General features: G+C 36.5%; 2 protein-coding genes across 2 annotated transcripts; one reads left to right on the top strand and one right to left on the bottom strand.

The window, feature by feature from the left end:
* The first annotated feature begins 827 nt into the window (after positions 1 to 827).
* Positions 828 to 3,232, top strand: PPD6 (thylakoid lumenal protein (Mog1/PsbP/DUF1795-like photosystem II reaction center PsbP family protein)). Its single transcript, XM_086422886.1, has 3 exons — positions 828 to 1,252; positions 2,401 to 2,717; positions 2,831 to 3,232. Exons 1-3 carry the CDS (start codon positions 910 to 912, stop codon positions 2,999 to 3,001), a joined length of 831 nt encoding a protein of 276 aa, XP_086279012.1. The 5' UTR covers positions 828 to 909; the 3' UTR covers positions 3,002 to 3,232.
* Positions 3,233 to 3,816: 584 nt separating this feature from the next.
* Positions 3,817 to 18,765, bottom strand: LOC147386908 (bZIP transcription factor 17-like). Its single transcript, XM_086422884.1, has 2 exons — positions 16,966 to 18,765; positions 3,817 to 4,729 (listed from the first exon to the last, which is right to left on the bottom strand). Exons 1-2 carry the CDS (start codon positions 18,644 to 18,646, stop codon positions 4,284 to 4,286), a joined length of 2,127 nt encoding a protein of 708 aa, XP_086279010.1. The 5' UTR covers positions 18,647 to 18,765; the 3' UTR covers positions 3,817 to 4,283.
* Positions 18,766 to 19,524: the final 759 nt, after the last annotated feature.

The raw sequence follows: 19,524 nt of genomic DNA, 5'->3' as shown, positions 1-19,524 counted from the left end.
TTATTCTTGACATTTAAATGTTGAAGAAAATAAAATTTTGAGGGTAAAAGGTAAAAAATGTTTTCATATTGAGCAATTAATAGATAAATCACTAATTAATTCGTTGATTCATCTATTTATCTGCTAGTTCTTTATTTGGAGAATTTGATGAATTTTTCTAACAATGGGGTGAAGAGCTGAGTATATTGGCATTGTCAGAGGAAACCCAAATTTTAATTAGGGTTGGCAATGGATTAGATAGTATATACTTATCCGACCCGAGTTATTCAGGTATGGGTACATTTTTGTATTTGATTAAGAATTTGGATAAAATTACCTGTAATTATATTATCCAAAATTTGTTTACGGTTGGATGTGGATATGCATCATATCCAACCCAAAGATCCATTTATTAGTTTAAAATGGTAAATTCACAATGACATGTATATTCCCCCCAAAATTATAGGTTCTCCATCGCCCACAAAATGAGCTACACATATATCGGACTCGAATATTCATTTGAAATTTGAGTACAAGTTGGATACGGATTTCATTTAAAAGTTGGATAAATAATCAGATATAGATATCCTTGACAAAATCGAATATGAATAACCGACTTTAGTATCAGATACTGATACAGATACAGATACAGATACAGATATATGCCTTAATTTTATATAACTTGATGAAAAGGGCATTTAGGTCATTTTCTTAATCATCCAAGTAGACCAAGGTCAAGGGGTATGTCACCATTTCTAAAACATAGGAAGAGGGTATCTCAAATATTCATCAAAATGTGAGGGGTATGTTCTAAATAATCCTACTTTTTATCCATTCTCTCTCTCTCTCGGTGTCTCCCCTCCAAGCTCCAACTCTAACGGATAAGAGCCGGGACCCATTCCAACATTTCTCTCTCTCGTTCTCTCTGTAATGGCGACCTCTCCTTCTGTATCTCCACTCTCTAACATCTTTTCCAGGATAAGTTCTTCTTATTCTTCGCCAAGATCTCATCCATCTTCGCTTCTAATTTTAGAAACCCACCCCATCTCTTCGATCAAACAAATCTCTTCTACAAGCACCGAATCTAATCATCAAGTCTCTGGGAGAAGAGAATTTCTCAGAGGAATTGCTTTGATTTCAGTTCTATCCAGAGAACCATTGATCGCAGAAGCTCGAGAAGTCGAAGTTGGATCTTATCTTCCTCCATTGCCCTCTGATCCTTCCTTCGTCGTCTTCAAGGCCACTCCTAAAGATACTCCTGCTCTGCGTGCTGGTGACTCCCCACTTTCTTCACTATTTTCCGTTCTAATTCTAGGAAAATTGCAGTCTCTATGTAATGTCGTTGGACATTAATTTTCCAACTATAACGGTAACACTGATCCCTAGGAAAGCTCTTATTTATCTTTCCACATTTGCTGTTTGTTGAACCAACCCTAGACAAGTCGTAATTTAGTATACAGAGCTGCTATTGGCACTCTAACTTTTACTTATCACATCCCAATTTAAAAAAATCAGTGGTTGAGAATAAGTAAAAATTCGGATGCCAATAGAAACTCTCTAGTTTTTTTTGTGTTTTTTAACATTTCTATTTGTGTTAGATTTAGGATTGAGTCGTCATTTAAGAACGTTTCCCGTTACCATAACATTTACGGTGTCTACGTGGCATGTTTTAATTTGTGTTTAGAGACATTGGGTCATGGGCTCAAAATAGTATGCCACATGGTATTTTGTATTCCAAATTACATATTACAAAAGTAAAATGGGGATACGTAAAGATAGATGTTACTGGCACCCTAACTTTTACTTATTACACCCCAATCCGTTAAATTACTTCACCCCCTAGTACAATTGAACCACACCATTCAAACATAACTAACGTTTATTTCAAGATTATGAAATTTACCATTAGAATTAAGCCCATATAAAATCCAAAAGAGTCAGAATCCGGCGTCCCGTACAGTGTCTACGTGGCATGTTTTTGTTGGAGTTTAAAACATTTAGGACTTCTAACTAAGCCATTTTATATGCACCCTGCAGCCCAACGTCTTTAAACACAAATTTTGGATATTCAAAGAGCATGCACTCTAACCGTGCAATCCAAAATGACTTCATAAATATTTTAATATTTTTTTTAATTCAATCCAAAATAGAGATGGGAATGGATTGTGCACTGGAGACCCTTATTATCCAAAATGACTCCCCCAAAATAGTAGTTGGGGTTATGAAATTTTTGGAGCCAAAAAATAGACTCCAAATTAGCTAATCCAAAATGGGAAGAGGGGGTGGGTAATGCCTTGGAGACCCCTGTTTTGGATTTCGCTCTCCAAAATGACAGTTGAGAGGGGATGGAGAGTGGGATAAGGAGTGTGTTGAAATTACTCTAATGTCAAATATTGACTTTCATGGCTCTATTTTGTGCAGGAAACGTGCAGCCCTATGAGTTCATCCTTCCGCCCACTTGGAAACAAACACGTATTGCCAATATACTTTCTGGAAATTACTGCCAACCCAAATGCGCAGAACCTTGGGTGGAAGTGAAATTCGAAGATGAAAAGCAGGGTAAGGTCCAAGTGGTGGCTTCTCCATTGATACGGTTGACGAACAATCCCAAGGCCACCATTGAAGATATTGGGAGCCCTGAGAAGGTCATTGCCTCACTTGGCCCCTTTGTCACAGGAAACAGTTATGATCCTGATGAACTCCTCGAAACTTCAGTGGAAAAGCATGGTGACCAAACGGTAGTTTTCAGTCTTTACTTCTATCCATTTTACTATCACAATTGATATATGTTTTTATGTCTGTCAAAGGTTCTTGTAGATTTAAAACATTTCTTTCCGTGGTACACATGCAGTATTACACCTACAAGCTTGAGACTCCGCTGGCATTGACGGGTTCACACAATCTCGCAAAGGCTACCGCCAAGGGTAACACAGTTATCTTATTCGTCGCAAGTGCCAACGACAAGCAATGGCAGGGATCTCAGAAAACCCTCAAAGCCATACTTGATTCCTTCCAAGTGTAGTTATGTCGTCCAAAACAAGTGCTTACATTCAATTTCTTACAAAACCCATCATCCTTTATACCTCCCTAAAAGCCCCATCTTTCTCTTGATATTTGAATATTGAACAAAATAAAATTTTCACGGCAAAGGGTAAAAATATTACTATATTCTGCTATTAATCAAAACATTGCCAATTAATTATACCAGAAAATTTTAAAGAATTCAGAGAATTTTGTGACTGTTACTTGAGAATTTGAAACTCTCCATCTTTGCAGTTGGGTTTCAACTACATTATCTACAATTCGGATTCGCCTATATGTTACTTCTCTATATCAGTTCAAAAGCATAATATATAAAATAAGACTCATGGAACTTGAAATATTAAATTGTAGCGAAGGAAAACATTTTAATCTCCAGCCAACTTGTTCAGGTTGCTCTAGTCATGCTCACTGCGGGACAGTGAGGCCATACTTTAAATTTTAGAACATAAAGTCAACATGACTAAGAAAGCTTGGAAAAGATTTCCCCAAAATGAAATTTCTACCATTTTGATAATTCTACAATGAAATTCTTGCGTAGAAGAAAGAAAAAATGTTTATTTTAACAAAATTGCAATTGTTTTATAATTTCAATACATTTGAAATTTCCTTCAAGGAGAACATCCACACAGGACCTCGAGGTCGAAGATTTGAAAAATAAGTCTACAATAAAAAATATTTCAAATCTGATCCGATCCTGATCCAGAACCATTGACAGCACTAGATATTATAAGGTCTCCTAATCTTTAATTGTCATTGATTAGTGCATTGAAAAATTAAATAAAATAACTCACAATCAAACTAAAAAATTACTTTATAATAAATGGATTTTCAAATCCACAATAAGTTTTACAATAAACCTACATCATCTCCCAAATACAAATAAAACACACCAACAAACAACAAAAAGAGTTTTATGAGTTACTTCTACTTTACGAGCTTTAGCCTGAAATCAACTTCATAGACCGAATCGGACAGACGATTACAACTTCTCTACTTTTTTCAGAGTCAATGTCGCAGAAACAGATTCTGACAACGCAACCAAGGATTCTTGGTGTTTCCATCCATGGTTGTGCTAAGACTATCAAAGATTAAACAAGAGAAACAAACTACTCAAAAGGCGATGACTACCTAGGTACCTTTCAAAGGAAAAATTTTATATCGAAAGGACAAGACAGAGAACTATGGAAGTTATTATTCGGTAATGTACAAGAGATGGGTATTTAGTTGAAGTTCTATATGTGCGAGATCCTTCGATCCTCTTCTCAGGTAGTTACAAGGTTAGGACTAGACCCTTTCAAAGGAAGCATGCACGAATATGTGACGTACTTGACACTATCTATAAGCACAACAACAAAGATCCGAGGCAGAGACTTGGGTGGAATCACTCCATCACCTTCATTGTAATCAGCCTCCCTAGGATCAACCAACACAGAAACAACCATTGATGAAACAGATTTATTACCATTAAAGCTGCCATTTTGTGATGCTCTTCCAACATCTTGATCGGATCCATTGAAGGCTGAACCAGCAAAGGGAATCGGTAGAGGATCAAGAATCCTTCTGTTCATCCTCTTGTTCGAACCTGGACGATGCTTGGTAGAAACATTGGCAGTCGATGTTGCTGGAATGATGGCACCTGGTTTGGCAGAATCAGGTGAGACGTTGAACTGAAACACTTCGGTGCACATGCCAGAACTTAATATCGGTCCTGCAGAAAGGGAAATGAAGACCATACGAATCACGTCAAGTAAAAAAACAAACTGAAGTACCAAAAATGAAGAAATTAAGATGCAACTTTATAATGGACAGACATGCATGATTGTACATAGGAATCAAAATTTAGTAGGTGTCGTATGTCACATCAGTGATTTAGACACCAACAGCATTCTATTGGGAAGGGAGACCGTGAATGTATGATCAGTGCATTATAAGGCGTGAGGCTTACACCAGGGTTAGCCACCATGCCTCAAGGCTTAAGGCATTTCAAAATTATTTGAGACTAAAGCCTCAATCCAAAAAGGCTTAAGTCTCAACCCAAAAAAGCTTAATCCTTGAGGCTTATCAAGGCTTGAGCCTCGATCTTGATTTGAAAAAATCAAACCGAACCTCCATTTTTTACTACTTTATTATTTTTTTCTTACATTGTTTTACTTTTTAAAACTCTTGATGTTATTTATTTACTAAAAATTCTTAAATTGGTGTGTTTTAAGGTTAATAAACAAAAGATTTAGATATAAATCTCAGAATCTCTCTTGAAACCTATTTTCTCCTTAGACATTTCTTCATTGTGCTTTCAATATTTATCCAACTTCTATTCACTCACTTCTTATGAGTTTCTTACTAAGATTTGCATCAAATAGAATCATTAAACCAAAATTTTACTTGGTAATGTATGTTGTCATTATGTGCATTTTCTTCAAGTATGTCAAAAAAACAAAAAATTAAAATCTCATATTTTTCTCTTGTTTTGTGTTCTGTTCTTATTATTGATAGTGAATGCTAGTAATGTAATGGTTAGACAAAGTGGTAAACAAGTGGGCAGAGGTGGAGATAATAAAAGACACCCCTCTTGAGAGCATGGGATTGAAGTTGATGAACTAAATACCGGTTCGGGGAAGTCGTATATTTACGTAGTATGTGTGTAATGTTCCAATGTAGTAAAGAAAGGTGAAGAGGCTGAAAAACCATTTTGTGTGCCCTAGAAAAAATGTTACTCCATGCTCACATGCATTCGACGATGTTAACAAGGAAATGAAAACTTATCTATTGGAGAAATAAGAAAATAAGAATACAAGTCAAAATCATTTTGAAAGTTTGGAAAATGAAGGAGCATATTATGGTGGTCCCATAGAATTGTTGCTTCATTTCTCTCTCTCTCTCTCTCTCTCTCTCTCTCTCTCTCTATCTATATATATATATATATATATATATATATATATATATATATAGGGATTTTCTATTAAAATTGTCAACACTTATGCCTCACTCAAGAACCCAAAACGCCTCAAGTGCACCTTTGGAACTTTAAAACAGTGTATATGATGTTGATGTCATTCATCTCATTAAAATAAATAATCAGAAAATTTTTGTTTAAAAAAAAAGGGAAAAATTCACTTCATACACTCATCCATTCAAGTCATGCCAGATATGAATATGTGTGGAGCATTCCACGAAAATCCTACAGTTGGAAAAATGGAGAATGGGGATTCCTCGAAATCAAGATGAATTTTCACAATTCTATTAGGTTGAAGAAAATTCAATGGAAGAGGTGAATGTAAAGGAATTTCAGGGTTGAGTTGAGTTTAGTAAATTTGTTGACATAGAACTCTCAGAGACCAATTTGATTATTACGATAATATCTTCTGACCAGAACTTCTGTTCAATCAACACTTGTACATTAGTTTTTCTCATCATTGAAATAATTTTACAATATTTTCCTTTTCTGCTAAGTATAATTTTATTAATGTAGAAGAAAGGAGGTCGAAGAAACTACCAAATTACATGAGAAGAAAGAAAACTAAGCTGAAACCTTAACACATTTTTTAAATTTTTTATTTTTTATTTTTATAATTAAAACTGATTTCATTGAAGTAAGTCAAACCCAATCCCATCTCCCTATTAAATCTGCAAAAACCACCCCTTTAAGCTCATCATAATATTTTGACCATAAGAAAATAAGGCCCAAGATTGCTGTTATAATTTCTGTATTGCGCGCATTCTTCTCTTCGAATATCCTACTATTGTGTTCCTTCCACAAGCCCCAATAAATGGCGAAATGAGCTATACTCCAAAGAATCCTTTTCACCCCCCGAGAAAGAGATTCCAACATGCAGCCATGATTCAAAAAGTGCTCTTGTAGAACCCGGAAGACGTAATGAGACTCCGAATAAACCCAAAAAGAGAACCCACACCTCATTAGCCACCTTGCAATGGATAAGCACATAATGAAACCATTCGCTGAATGTATGCCCCTCCTCATCAAGTAATCCATAGTTTGGATCCTCTCCAATGTAGCGGTCCAAGCGAAAAAAAAAAAAAACCGACCTTTGATGAACCCCAATACCGCTATTTCCGAGAATGAAAGTGAATCGTCCTCTAACCAAGGACCGATAGAAGGATCCAACCGAAAAAAGACCTTTCTTGCACTCCCTCCACATTCTTACGTCTTCTCTCTCTAGATCAAATTGGAAGGAACTAGAGAAAATTATCAAGCCACCAGCCTCCTCAACTTCCAAGATGGCTTTCTGAAGTCCACACCCATGAGGTGCTCTTGCCGCTCCACTTTCCAACCCGAATTGATTCTCCCCAAACTTTGTTGCAATAACCTTCCTCCATAACCTTGTCTACCTCCACCCCAAACCTCCAGATCCATTTTCCTAGCAACGCTGAATTAACCACCCCAAGTTTCTTAATACCAAGCCCTCCCTTGTTCTTTGCCTTTGTGACAACCCTCCAACTTACCAAGGGGTGTTTCCTTTTTTCCTTCTCTATCATGCCACAAGAAATCCCAAACCATCTTATCCAATTTGTGTTATATCTTTTTTGAGCATCTTAAACAAGGAGAGAAAATAAACAGGTATATTAGAAAGGACACTCCTGATTAGAGTTGGCTTACTCCCCTTCGAAAGGTAGTTCGCTTGCCACACCACGAGCTTCCTGTTCACCCTTTCCAACACCGGATCCCACATTCTGGTACACCTAAACGGAGCCCTCAAGGGAAGACCTAGGTATGAGGTAGGGAGGTTATATTCGGGACCCTTCCTACCGCAAACCATAGTTACCAAGTTGGGGTTCGGGAATAAGTCGGCAAGGAAAAAAGTCGAAAAAAATAATGAAAAAATTGGGAAAAAGTTGAGAGAAAATCGGGAAAAAATCAAAATAGTGTAAATACAACATATTTTTTTCTACTAAGTGATGTTATCATTTATATCATCAAATCCTATGTTAACCTTAAGAATAAATGGTCTTTGAAAAAACCCTTTTAAAATAGTAAAATAACTTGCTTCAGCCAAAAAAAAAAAAAAAAATCAATCTTCTTTTTGTTTAAATCGCTACTTTTTCAAAAAGTCGAGATTTAATTGCCAATCTTTAAAATCGCTATTTAAACACGATTTTTTGAAAAAGTCGGCCACTTTGGTGACTATGCCGCATACAGCTTACTTTTCTTCATATTTACCGAGATGCCAGAGACTGCTTCAAAGCAACACATCAAACCTCCAATCCTCTCTTGAAAAAAGGGTCTTACACCAAAAAGACTCTCCTGAACTCCCTAAATAAAAAGTCGTCAAAAAAGACTCTTGAACTCCCTAAAGGGTTTACACTAGAAAAACAAAATGCCTAATACATTAATAATGACAACCTGAAGAGATTTTTCTTCCCCTTCGAAGCTTATGTTGTTCCTCTCTCTACAAAAAAAAAAAAAAAAAAGCCTTATTCTGCCAAAAATGAAATATTGTAAAATAGAATTAGATTATAGGTGGTAAGTATCCTATCGAAATCAGCTAGTAAAATAAACAACGTCACATTGGACACAACCTTGGGACCTCAAATGCTAACGTTTAGGGGGGGAAAAGGAGATAAGGTAGAAAAAAGATCAAAGGAATTAGAAGATGATTTCACCAAGAATGTCCCATCCCAACTACTTAGTCCTCTCCTTATATCTCCTAATCATTAAAATCACTTCTAAATCCAAAATCCCTCTACTACTATCCTCCATTCTGTCAAACTAAAACTTCTTCCACAAACTAATTCTTTTTGTTTATAAAACGGAAAAAAAAAAATAAGGCTAGACATTGCAGGCAGAGAGGTGAGACCACACTAACAATTCTCCCCACACCCCACCATGTACCTCTCTTCCTACCCTAAATGCAAACTTCTTACTGAACTCTAGCAAAACAACACTAGAAACTGCATGCAGAGGGGTGAAACTCACACTAACAATCCCACCAAAATTCCACCATGTTACCTCTTCCCATATCCTAAATGCAAACTTCTTGTAAAACTTCACAAATATTTTAAGAACTCTTTTCCACATACTACCCCCACATGAAGACTTCACATATCTGCTCTACAAAAAAAACCTCACACCATACTTCACTTTAATAACTCTCTTCGACAGACATTTCTACCCTGCTTCAAACCTCCAAAGTCATTTTCCTAGTAGCACATAATTCATTAGTTTAAATCTCCTAAAACGTGAAGCCTCATTCTTTTTTGCATGGTAAATCAATTAACATTTCCAGAGATGAAATTTTTGCTTCCCACCTCAAAGAAAATATTGAAAGATCTTGTCAAGATACACCTCTACCTACCTAAGCAATGAGAATGGTGATAAGAAATAAATTGGTATCCTTGTTAGGCTGCTTCTGATCAATATCATCTTACCTGCTTGGGATAGATACTTCTTTCCATGATCCCAATCTTTTTCAATGAAGGATCCCAAATGCTTTATTGTTTTGTCTGCTACACCAAGAGGTAGACCTAGGTATTTATCAAAAAAATAAAAAGGTAAACCTAAGTAGGAAGTAAGGAATGAGCCTACTTGGTATTTATGCACCTTGTGAGAACATGGATATTGGGAACTTGCTCAATTCCAAAGACTTTGCTCTTCTGCAAATTTATTTCCAGACTTGAAACTGACTCAAAGCAACAAAACAGACCCTTAAAGAATCTCACTTAGTTAATTGACACATCAAAAATTAAAATTAAAATTAAAAGAAAATTATAATCAGTAAACTAAAAGTGAGACACCAATAGCCTCCCTCGTTCACCTTAGGACCCGATAAAGCACTGATGGAATCGGGCTTGGATATTTGATGACCAAATGCTTATGCAAGAATGAAAAAAGAACAATGACAATGGATCTCCTTGCCTAAAACCCCGAAAGCTTTTGGCAAAACTTGCAAGTACTCCCATTGATCAAGATAGAGATTAAGGCAGAGAATACACCTTTCATAACAAAATAGGACCATCTTTCTCAAGGTTATCAACGTACGGGTTCGAGTCAGGCTTGGTTGAGCCTTACCAGGCCCTAAAGAGGTGGGTTCTACCTTAGACCAGTCCTATACCCCTATTAGTATAAGTTAACTAAGCTCTAATCTGGTAGATTCTGCCGAATAAAAATTATTAAAAATGTTGAGTACAACATTTTCAATAGACAAAGAGCATACTTTCTAAGTGAATATTTGTGTGTGAAGATCATCCAATCAAATCTGAAATTAGTATCATATTTAATCTCTAACAATTATAGACAAAAGATGAATTGCAATTGTATAATATTAGTTTACTTTAGTTAAATCTTGATATAAAAATATGCATCTAACTATATATATAAATATACTAGAGTTTGCTCGTGACTACGGCACAGTCATCCTCTTTGGGGTTAAAGGGGTAAAAGAGGAAAGATAATAAAATAAAAGGAATATTATTAAAAAGAGGGAGGGGGAGGAGAGGAAAGACGATAAAGTTGAAGGAAGTGAAGAGGAAAAGTAATAAAATGACTAATGTGGACCTCACTCCGATAGGATGTGTATCCCCATAATTGTAGCAACGATGGGATGTTTATCTCCCACAAAATTGTAGTATAGTGGGTCCTACAGTTGTGTTATATTATTTATCTATATACATGTATACATACATATATATATAATACCAGACCAAAAAGGGCTAAGCCCTAACCCAACTCAAATTTGACAAGCTAAATTTTTTTTAAACCCAATCCTATCTTTACAAGCTCAATATCAAGACCTTAACTCTTGTTTTTAGGACGAGTCGGATTAGGAGGCCCAATGACACATATGATCTTTCTCCAAAACTCATACATCAATTACCTCAAACTCTCAACTCACCAAATCTATTTTACAAATATTCTCACTAACCCAGATTAGATCCTAAAGTCTATGCATTCACTTGCAATCAATATCCTATCTAGGATTTGATGACCCTTAATAAAACCCTTTTGTTCTAGACATGCCATTTTTGGGAGAATGATCTCCCTTAATATTTTTGCTAGCATATGTTAGATGATTTTGTACATCAACCCACAAGACTAATAAGATCTTCGACTTGTTATATCTTCAACCCCCTTTCTGGGAACCAATGCCACAAAATACTATTGAAGCAGTAATCAAGAAAGCATTTTTTCTTGAAAATCCCTAAAAAGTATCAAGTACAAAGTACATCCCAGAACCTCTGAACACCATAGAGAATTTGTTGAATCAAGAGATTTATCTTTGGTCATACTAATAATGGTTGCATACACCTTGTCAACTTCAAACGGCCTTTTGAGCCGCACTTGGTGTTCTGCCGAAATGGACCCATTCTAAATTGCCAAAGGGCCCAAGGGCAACCTATAAACTCCTTGGAATTCAATCATTATAGAAGTCTACCATCCCATCTTTGATCCTATCACTTCCTTCCAATGGTCCCCTATTAACAATGAGTTTAGATATGTGACTAATTTTCTTATGATTACGAATGAGTATAGACATATGATTGATTTTCTTATGACTATGAGCCATCCGATGGAAGCTGTTTGCAGTGTTGCCACTTTCCTTCAACCATCTCACTATTGATTTTTGTCTCCAACTTACTTCTTCCATGACCAACACTTTCTCAAATTCCACTCCGAGATCAAATCTTCGACTTCTCTTCCGTTGATAGGTTCTTGAGGTCGAGTGTATCAATCTCTTCCAATCATCTCAAAAAAATTCTTGTTCTATGCTCTCTTTTTTTTTTCTTCAGGTGCCTTGAGTTTTAACCTAAAACAATATCTTGGGTTCCCTAAAAAGGAGAGAGATCCCCACCATTCATATACTTTATCATAGAAGTCATGATGAAGCAACCACAAATTCTCAAATCAAAATGAAACTAGTCTACTCTTTACCAAGTACAATGAGACAATTAGTGGTGTCAATTAGTCCCATTGGTTGACTAACACGGCTAGCTCAAAAAAAGAGTTAGGGTCTTCTGATTTTAACCAACAAAGGTAGGACAAAGTTCAAAAAAAATAGCCCATTCTATCCAAGGGAGGGTTAGTTCTTAAAAGTGTCCAACCCGGCCCAATATATATATAGATATAATAAAACACAATGATGGGTCCCACTCCAACCACAGTTGTGGAGTATAAACAACCAACTCTAAGTATAGTGGAGTGGGGTCCACACTACCCCACTTTATTCCCTTTCCTCTCTTCCCCCCATTTTCAATAATATTGCTCCAATTTTACAATTTTTCTTTTTTTATCCTTTTTTTTCAATAATACCCCTGTAACTTTACTATATTTCCTATTTTACCCCTTTAACCCTAACACTGATGCTCGTGTCGTAGGCACAGGCAAACTCTAGTGTGAATATATATATATATATATAAATAATACAATTGTAGGGCCCACTTTGCTACAATTTTGTAAAATGGATAAATGTCTCATCGTTGCTACAGTTATGAGGATAAGATCTCATTGAAGTGAGGTCTACATTAACCACTCTATTACTTTTCATTTTCACTCCCTTCAACTTTATGATCTCCTCACCCCCCCTAATACTAGTCCTTCAATTGTAATGTCTTTCTTCTTTTACCCAATTTTCAATAATACCCCTCTAACTTTACTATCTTTCCTCTTTTACCCTTTTAACCTCAAAGATTTTTAAAAGCACCCCTCCAACTCTCTTTTTTTTCCTTGTACCCCCTTCACCCAGAAAGGGTGCCCATGTTGTAGGCACGGATGAACTCTAGTATATATATATAACATATATGATATATAGTTAGATGCAGGCTTTTGTATTAAAACTTAAATATAAATAAAAGATGATGTACAATTACAATTTAAACCTCATTTATAATCATTGAAGATTAAACAAGACACCAATTTCATATTCAATTGGATGATCTTCATACAAAAAATTGATTTGGAAAGTGCAGTTTTTTTCCATTAAAAATGTGAATTATTTAGCAAATTTTGTTCTTCCCAAGCTCGTTAAGGCTTAGTCAGCTTAAGCCCAATAGGGTATAAGGCTGGACTAAGGTAGAGCACACCTCTATAGGGCTTATGACTCAGTCAAACCCAACTCAAACCCACCCATTGACAATCTTACAGCCAATGATCAAACATTAAGTTGGACATTGTCAATTGTGTCACCAAATTATTATTTTTCTCCCAATCACTTGAAACCCAGAACTCATCTAGTATGGAAATGGTCGAATTATCATTATTGTGGGACCAAGTAAATGATTTCCCTAGGAGTGGAATACTAAAAAGTGACTATTCACAAAATCACCATAAAGTCTCATGCGCCTAGTTATTCTTGAGCCACCTCTCTCCTCAAATGAGAACCTAATCACATTAAAATCCCCAACCAAGCACAACTTCTCCCAAAATGTAGCAATATCAACCAACTCCTTTGTAATCGGTCCCTATCCGCTTCTATAGTTGTGCCATGCACTCATGAAAAAACCCACAAAAAATTCATCACCAAACATTTGCACATTAGAGAAAATAAGCACCTCCACCAGTTCATCCTCCACCTTGACTAGGGTTTTGTCCCACCAAACAATGATACCACCGGATGTGCTAGTTGTCAAAAGTGCAAACCTTCCTTTATTCCAACCCCACAATTTAGCAATAATGATATCATTACAAGAGCTCAACCTTAGACTCATGAAACGTCACAATGTGAAGCATCATAAATCAAATAATAAAAAATATGTAGATATTGAAAAATGTGTACCCCCCCCCCCCCCCCCCCCCCCAAAAAAAAATCTCTGTTTTTCTCCCCCAGATCTCTTGTAGATCTGTAGATATTGAAAAATATGAATAAAAGGATTGAAACTTCAACTTTTTTTTTAATTTGGAAGTTGTTTCGTCTCGACAAGCTGAAAATCTGAAACGTTCCGTATGAAAAATTACAAAACGAAACTAAATTTTAAACCATGATTAATACCACTTGAAGTCCACTCTTTTCTATTAACCTCAAATTTTGGACTTCAAGTGGATCATAGTTCCAAATTTAGTTTCATTTTGTAATGTCAAAGATCAAATTTTGGAAGTCTAAATGCAAAGTACAGAAGCACAAACCATAGTAGAGAAAACAAAGAAAAACAACAATGCTGTTAAAAAAAACCAATGAATTTTAAAATGGAAGATTTCACACCTTGGCTTGCGACAAAGAGAAAATCAAATAGATCATAGGAAAACTCACCAGAGTTGGTGTCATGTAGTAAGAATACAGGAGTTCTGAAACTGATTGTATACTTGCCTTTCCTCTCTAGCAAAAATTGAGCAGCCCAACAATTTTTATTTGCTATTTTGGGACTTTCGCGTGATAGAAGAAAGAGACAAAACCACTAAGTTTTTCTGCACACGAGTACTTACCCTTCTCTATATGCTCTCTGAATCATCACTAGACTCTAAGCTTCCTATGAACTAGATGAAGTCCTCTATTAGCATTGAATTACCGGCACCCTCCCTGCTCATCCCTAATAAAAATCGAATGGCTCTGTCACATGTCTTTCACATCCTCTCTTTTCTTATCTACATGTTAAAGTGTTGGCTACATGATGGGCCTCTATTCTAAGACCCAACTCAATCAACCTAAATGCTCAAGTTTGGGCTTCAAATTTCTGGGCATCCGCTATTACGGGACTAACTTGCCCACACCTCTTGACCCTGACCCAATAGATTTTAAGAAAGCCCAGTCCACATCTCTTACTGAGGGATTTGAATCCCTGCTCTGGGGAATTATGATTGCCTCCATAACCTCATATGTTGATGTTTTATCCATCTCATTGGGACTCATAAGCATTTGTAAAGTCGTAGTTTAAACAGTTTTTGGGCCCAGCAGTTCCAACCCCTCGCCATGTGTTGTCATCTGGGCTCTCATTCCTAGGCAAGCTTAACTCCCTTTCCTAGCAATCTCCAAAGGTATGATGGTTTCATGGACCCTCACTAAATGAACACTCCATTGTTGCCCATAATGGTAGTATCTCCCACCCTACCAACTATGGGACCCCACCCAAACATATCATAACTTCTTTGTTGTCCACCCAATGGAACTTCGAGATATGATTGGAAGTTATGCTTGAAGTATCCTGATTTTCTCAAAATCTAGTCTACCCCTTTGAAAGTGGGACATATGTACATATTATTCCTGCTGGACGTGGCTATTATAGCCATGTTTTTCTAGCCAACTCACACCCTTTCTTGGTACATTAAAGGACCTTCGCCAACCACAATGCTTCCTCAACCAGTAACTACTGCACAAGCCCATCAATTGCTCTTCTAGGTCATTTCCATGGCTAGAAGATTTTTCTCCATCCTTCATAAATTATAAAGCCATTGAATAAATTTTGGTTAACACCATTAACCTCACAAAACTAGAACCTAAACCTTGATTCAGTAGTAGTAGCTGGGATACCCAAGAGATTTTTACCTAACTGAACCAGAGACCAAATCCAGGAGAATCTTCCCCCACTCTGGTCTACCAAAAAAACCAAAGGTCTTGAGGATCAAGCTGTTGGATTATGGAGTTACCTATAGGGAATACAGCAATAGGATCATAGAACCAAAAGTTACAAGACCAAAACAGAGGAAGAAGAAAACAAAACTGAAATAAAATTTATAAATACACCTCTAAACAGAAAAAGTCCTACAAATACATTCTTTCAGATCTTTGCTCACAAAAACTTGTGAATCGTAGCTGCCTGATATTCTTCACCAGTCTTCAAAATGCACCCAGTTTGTCACTTAGAACAAAACTCTTGGCCAAGCTATCTTGAGAAAACCTCACTCCAAGACAACATTCATGAAATGAATAAGAATGCTTCAGTCAGTCTCAGAATGTCATAGTCCATCTTCAAATGTTCTGGCCAAGACATTCCAAGACGAACCCGTAAAAATTGTAGACTATTTTCTCACGAGTTTCTCCCTAAACTAGCCATCATAAAACAGTGATATGGAAATGCAGAACTATTTTTGGAAAAACCCAAGACAACTTCACAAGGCACACTCATCACTGAAGCACTCCATAAAGTGTGTCAATTGTATGTTCCTAGTAAGTGTGTTCACAAAAATGAGAAGTACAATGCAATAATATCCCACCATATTGCATGAGATTTTCCAGGCAGTGGAATACAAAGAAGAATAGGAACACAACATCGACAAAAACAATTGTAGATCCGAACATGTGGCTAAATTAGCTTGGTAACTTTACCCCCATAAAAACTGTCATGAAAAAGCTCTCCAACCACTTAATTAAATGGAACAAGTAAAATTGTCTGCACAATGCAAGTGAATTTGAGTGTCCATTATTGTGTTCCAGTGTTCATGAGTTGTGTTATCATTATCATATTGAATTTCTAATATGTTCTTACTGTTAATAAAGACTACAAAGATGTGATTCCAACAAATCTTGACTGATCTGACACAGCCAATAATAGTGACTGTGGCTGAGATTCATCTTAGCAAAAATTAAAATTATTATCGAAGAACACAAGAGCAACACTAACCCACATCTCTAATTTTTCCTCCTAATTGGCATCTTCTCTAAATTTAGAAAAGATGTTCACCTCCGAACCAATTTGAACTCCAGCCAACCCCCACTCCAAAACACTATTCATTCAATTGAAAAAAGTTGGAGATATGAACAGTGATTTAGAGGGAGTTTTTCTAAAATAGAAACCGGTTGGAGTTAGGTTTGGACGTCTCTATTTCTAAATTTAGAGTTTTAGAGACAGGTTGGAGTTGCTCTAATGCTCAGTACAAATCAATCACTAAGTCATGGCCCCCTACTTGTCAGGAAGGTATCATCCAACAATGAAAGTGTGCCTACAAAATTATGTAGAACACCTACTTCTCAAAGTTTTATTGTGCGCTATACAATAAGTTAAAGCAAGTCTACTGAAAGAAGATACCATAACGAAAAATGAAAAAGAAAGAGCAATAATCATTACCTGCAAGACCGTCACGGAACCACTTTTGCAGTGATCCATCCGCAGCAGTTGACTTTGAATTGTCCTTGTAATTATCTCTAGAACCAGAAGTAATTGCTCTCTGTCTCTCAGTCAGGCTCCTATACAAGTGAGGATTTCTCTCTATGTTCCTTCCACTTTCACCTAAGTGTGGAACCAAATTCCTAGCGATCGCCAAACTAGTCTCTCTTGCTTCATTAGCTGAAGACATGGCATGAGAAGATGCCATAGCTTTCTCGCTAGCTAGAACAGAGTGAATTATCAAGTTCCCATCAATCTTCACAAGCTTGTCATTTCGAGGTACATATAATGATGCAACAAGAGGATCACTAGCATTGTTTTGCTTAATTTCTGATCCATCCCCTTCAGTCCAACTCTTACAATGTGTCCCTTTAGCACCACCCGACCAAAAAACAGATTTTCCCGTACACAACCCTACGCCCACACTTTGATCGGACAAATTTAAATGCCTGCTAACACTTACAATTTTCCCTTCATTACAATCATTGAAACCCAATCCATTGGGAACCATTTCCTTCACTCGCCCATTTCTAACGTTTACAAAAGGAACTAAACCTCCAAAAAGAAAGACAAAAAACAACAATCCAACAAAACTAACACTTGCAACCTTCTTAGTTTTACTCACATTTTTCTTACTTTCGGATTTCTTACCCTTGGGTGCTGATTTGGGTTGTTGTGGTTTAATTCGAGGAATTGGAACTAAAGGAACTTGAGACCCTTGTGGTCTCACTGGATACGAAGCACAAGGGATCCATGAGTAAGGCATCGGCGCCATCGCATGAGGAGGATAAACAACTCCTCCTCCACCGCTTAATTGTTGGCGTAAACTTGCATTCTCAGCCATTACAAATGAAACTTTATTATTTAAATCTGCAATCATAGAATGCATTGATCTTACCTTATCTTCAAGTTCTTCCACATAATGCTTCTTTCTCTGTCTAGAAAGTTGAGCACTTTCTCGATTCCTTATCAATCTCGTTTTCTTCTTATCTTCTTCGTCTCCATTAGAATTCACATTGTCATCAGAACTCGTCGATCTTTGGAATTTTGTACTTCTAGGGTTAGGATTTTCTTCTTCTTCTTTTTCTTTCTTCCTCTTCGGCAAAAACACTTTACTTTCTTCCTCTGATTTAATTTTCCGATCAGAGGCGTCGTCGACCGCGATGACATCGGATGGGGATTCAGAATGAACACCGGAATCCGGTGATGGAGAATTGAGAAATCCATCAACAACAGAACGACAAACACCGGAATCCTGAGACGATACCCTTCCGGAGAACTCTTGATCACTAGTTCCGGACTCCGGAGACAGAGAATTCGAATCCCTAGAAATCTCAACAGAGCCACTCCCGTTGCCGGAATCCTGACACACAACCGGTACCGTTGAGGAAAAGAAATCTGGTCCTTCTCTTAGAAGAAAATCTTCGGTTTCTGAAGGAAGAGATAGATCATCAAAATTGAAATCGAATTCATCGTCAAATTCAAGATCCGCCATTAAACCATTGTTGAAGATGAGATCGTTGGTTAAGAAATCGGCATCGAGAGGAGGAAATTGGAGGGAATCAAATTCAGAGGATAGATTAGGGTTTGATTGATCGATTTCAGATATGGAATCGTACGGTACTACGGCTGGATTCGCCATTGTTAGGGTTAGGGTTTGGTTTTTTCGAAACAGATGGTTTTCTGCTTAACAGGAGAAGAAACTAAGAAAGACGAAGAAGACGTGTTTCGCATGGCAAGATCTTCCGCGTGTCTCCAGAGACTTCCAACTAGCAATTTCTTTTGTATATATACCCATCTGTGTTTTTAAATTGATGATATGCCCCTTGATCTCAGTCGTTTCTGAAAGGCTGATAAAAATGATATAAATGCCCTTATTAACATCCTTTAGCCAAAATTCCTTGATTATTTTTTCTCAAAAATTTGTCTTATAAATAGTAAGGCATAAATAGGTCAGATTTTATTTAAATCCAAATTTAACATGTTTGGGTCCTTAGAGTAGATCCAAATCAAAATATAGGTCAGATTGGGTTGATGTCCCTCAACCCAAGTCGGATACGAATTCATCCATATATTTGCATAGATCCGAATGATATATTGCTTTGAAAATTTTACTTTTATATTTTTCAAAATATATTTTCTCTAATACTTTAATATAATAAGAATTCTTATCAAATAAATGAATTATAATAGTAAAATAGAACAATACATCAAGTAGAAAAAAAATATATCTATAGTAAAAAAAAGTTGAACGGTCCAAATTTTTCGACCCAGCCAATCCGAACCAAGTAATTTGGCCAGGTCAGATCCGGATTTACTGAAATCAAAATGGGTCAAATAAGATTTTAGCTAATTGGATCCTAGTTGGATTCAAAGACAGATTCAGATTCGAGTAAAAAATTTGGATATGAATATAGATACACTCATATTTGATTTTTTTTACCTGTATCTGAATCCGACTAGATAAAATCATATTCGAAATATTTTGCTTTCAGTTAATCTAGATTTGATCCAACCAAA

This window comes from Akebia trifoliata, chromosome 14 (assembly GCF_017979445.1).
Source record: "Akebia trifoliata isolate Shusen 1 chromosome 14, ASM1797944v1, whole genome shotgun sequence".
Lineage (NCBI taxonomy): Eukaryota > Viridiplantae > Streptophyta > Magnoliopsida > Ranunculales > Lardizabalaceae > Akebia > Akebia trifoliata.
Note: the sequence above shows the minus strand (reverse complement) of the source record. Positions and strands in the feature narration are given on the sequence as shown.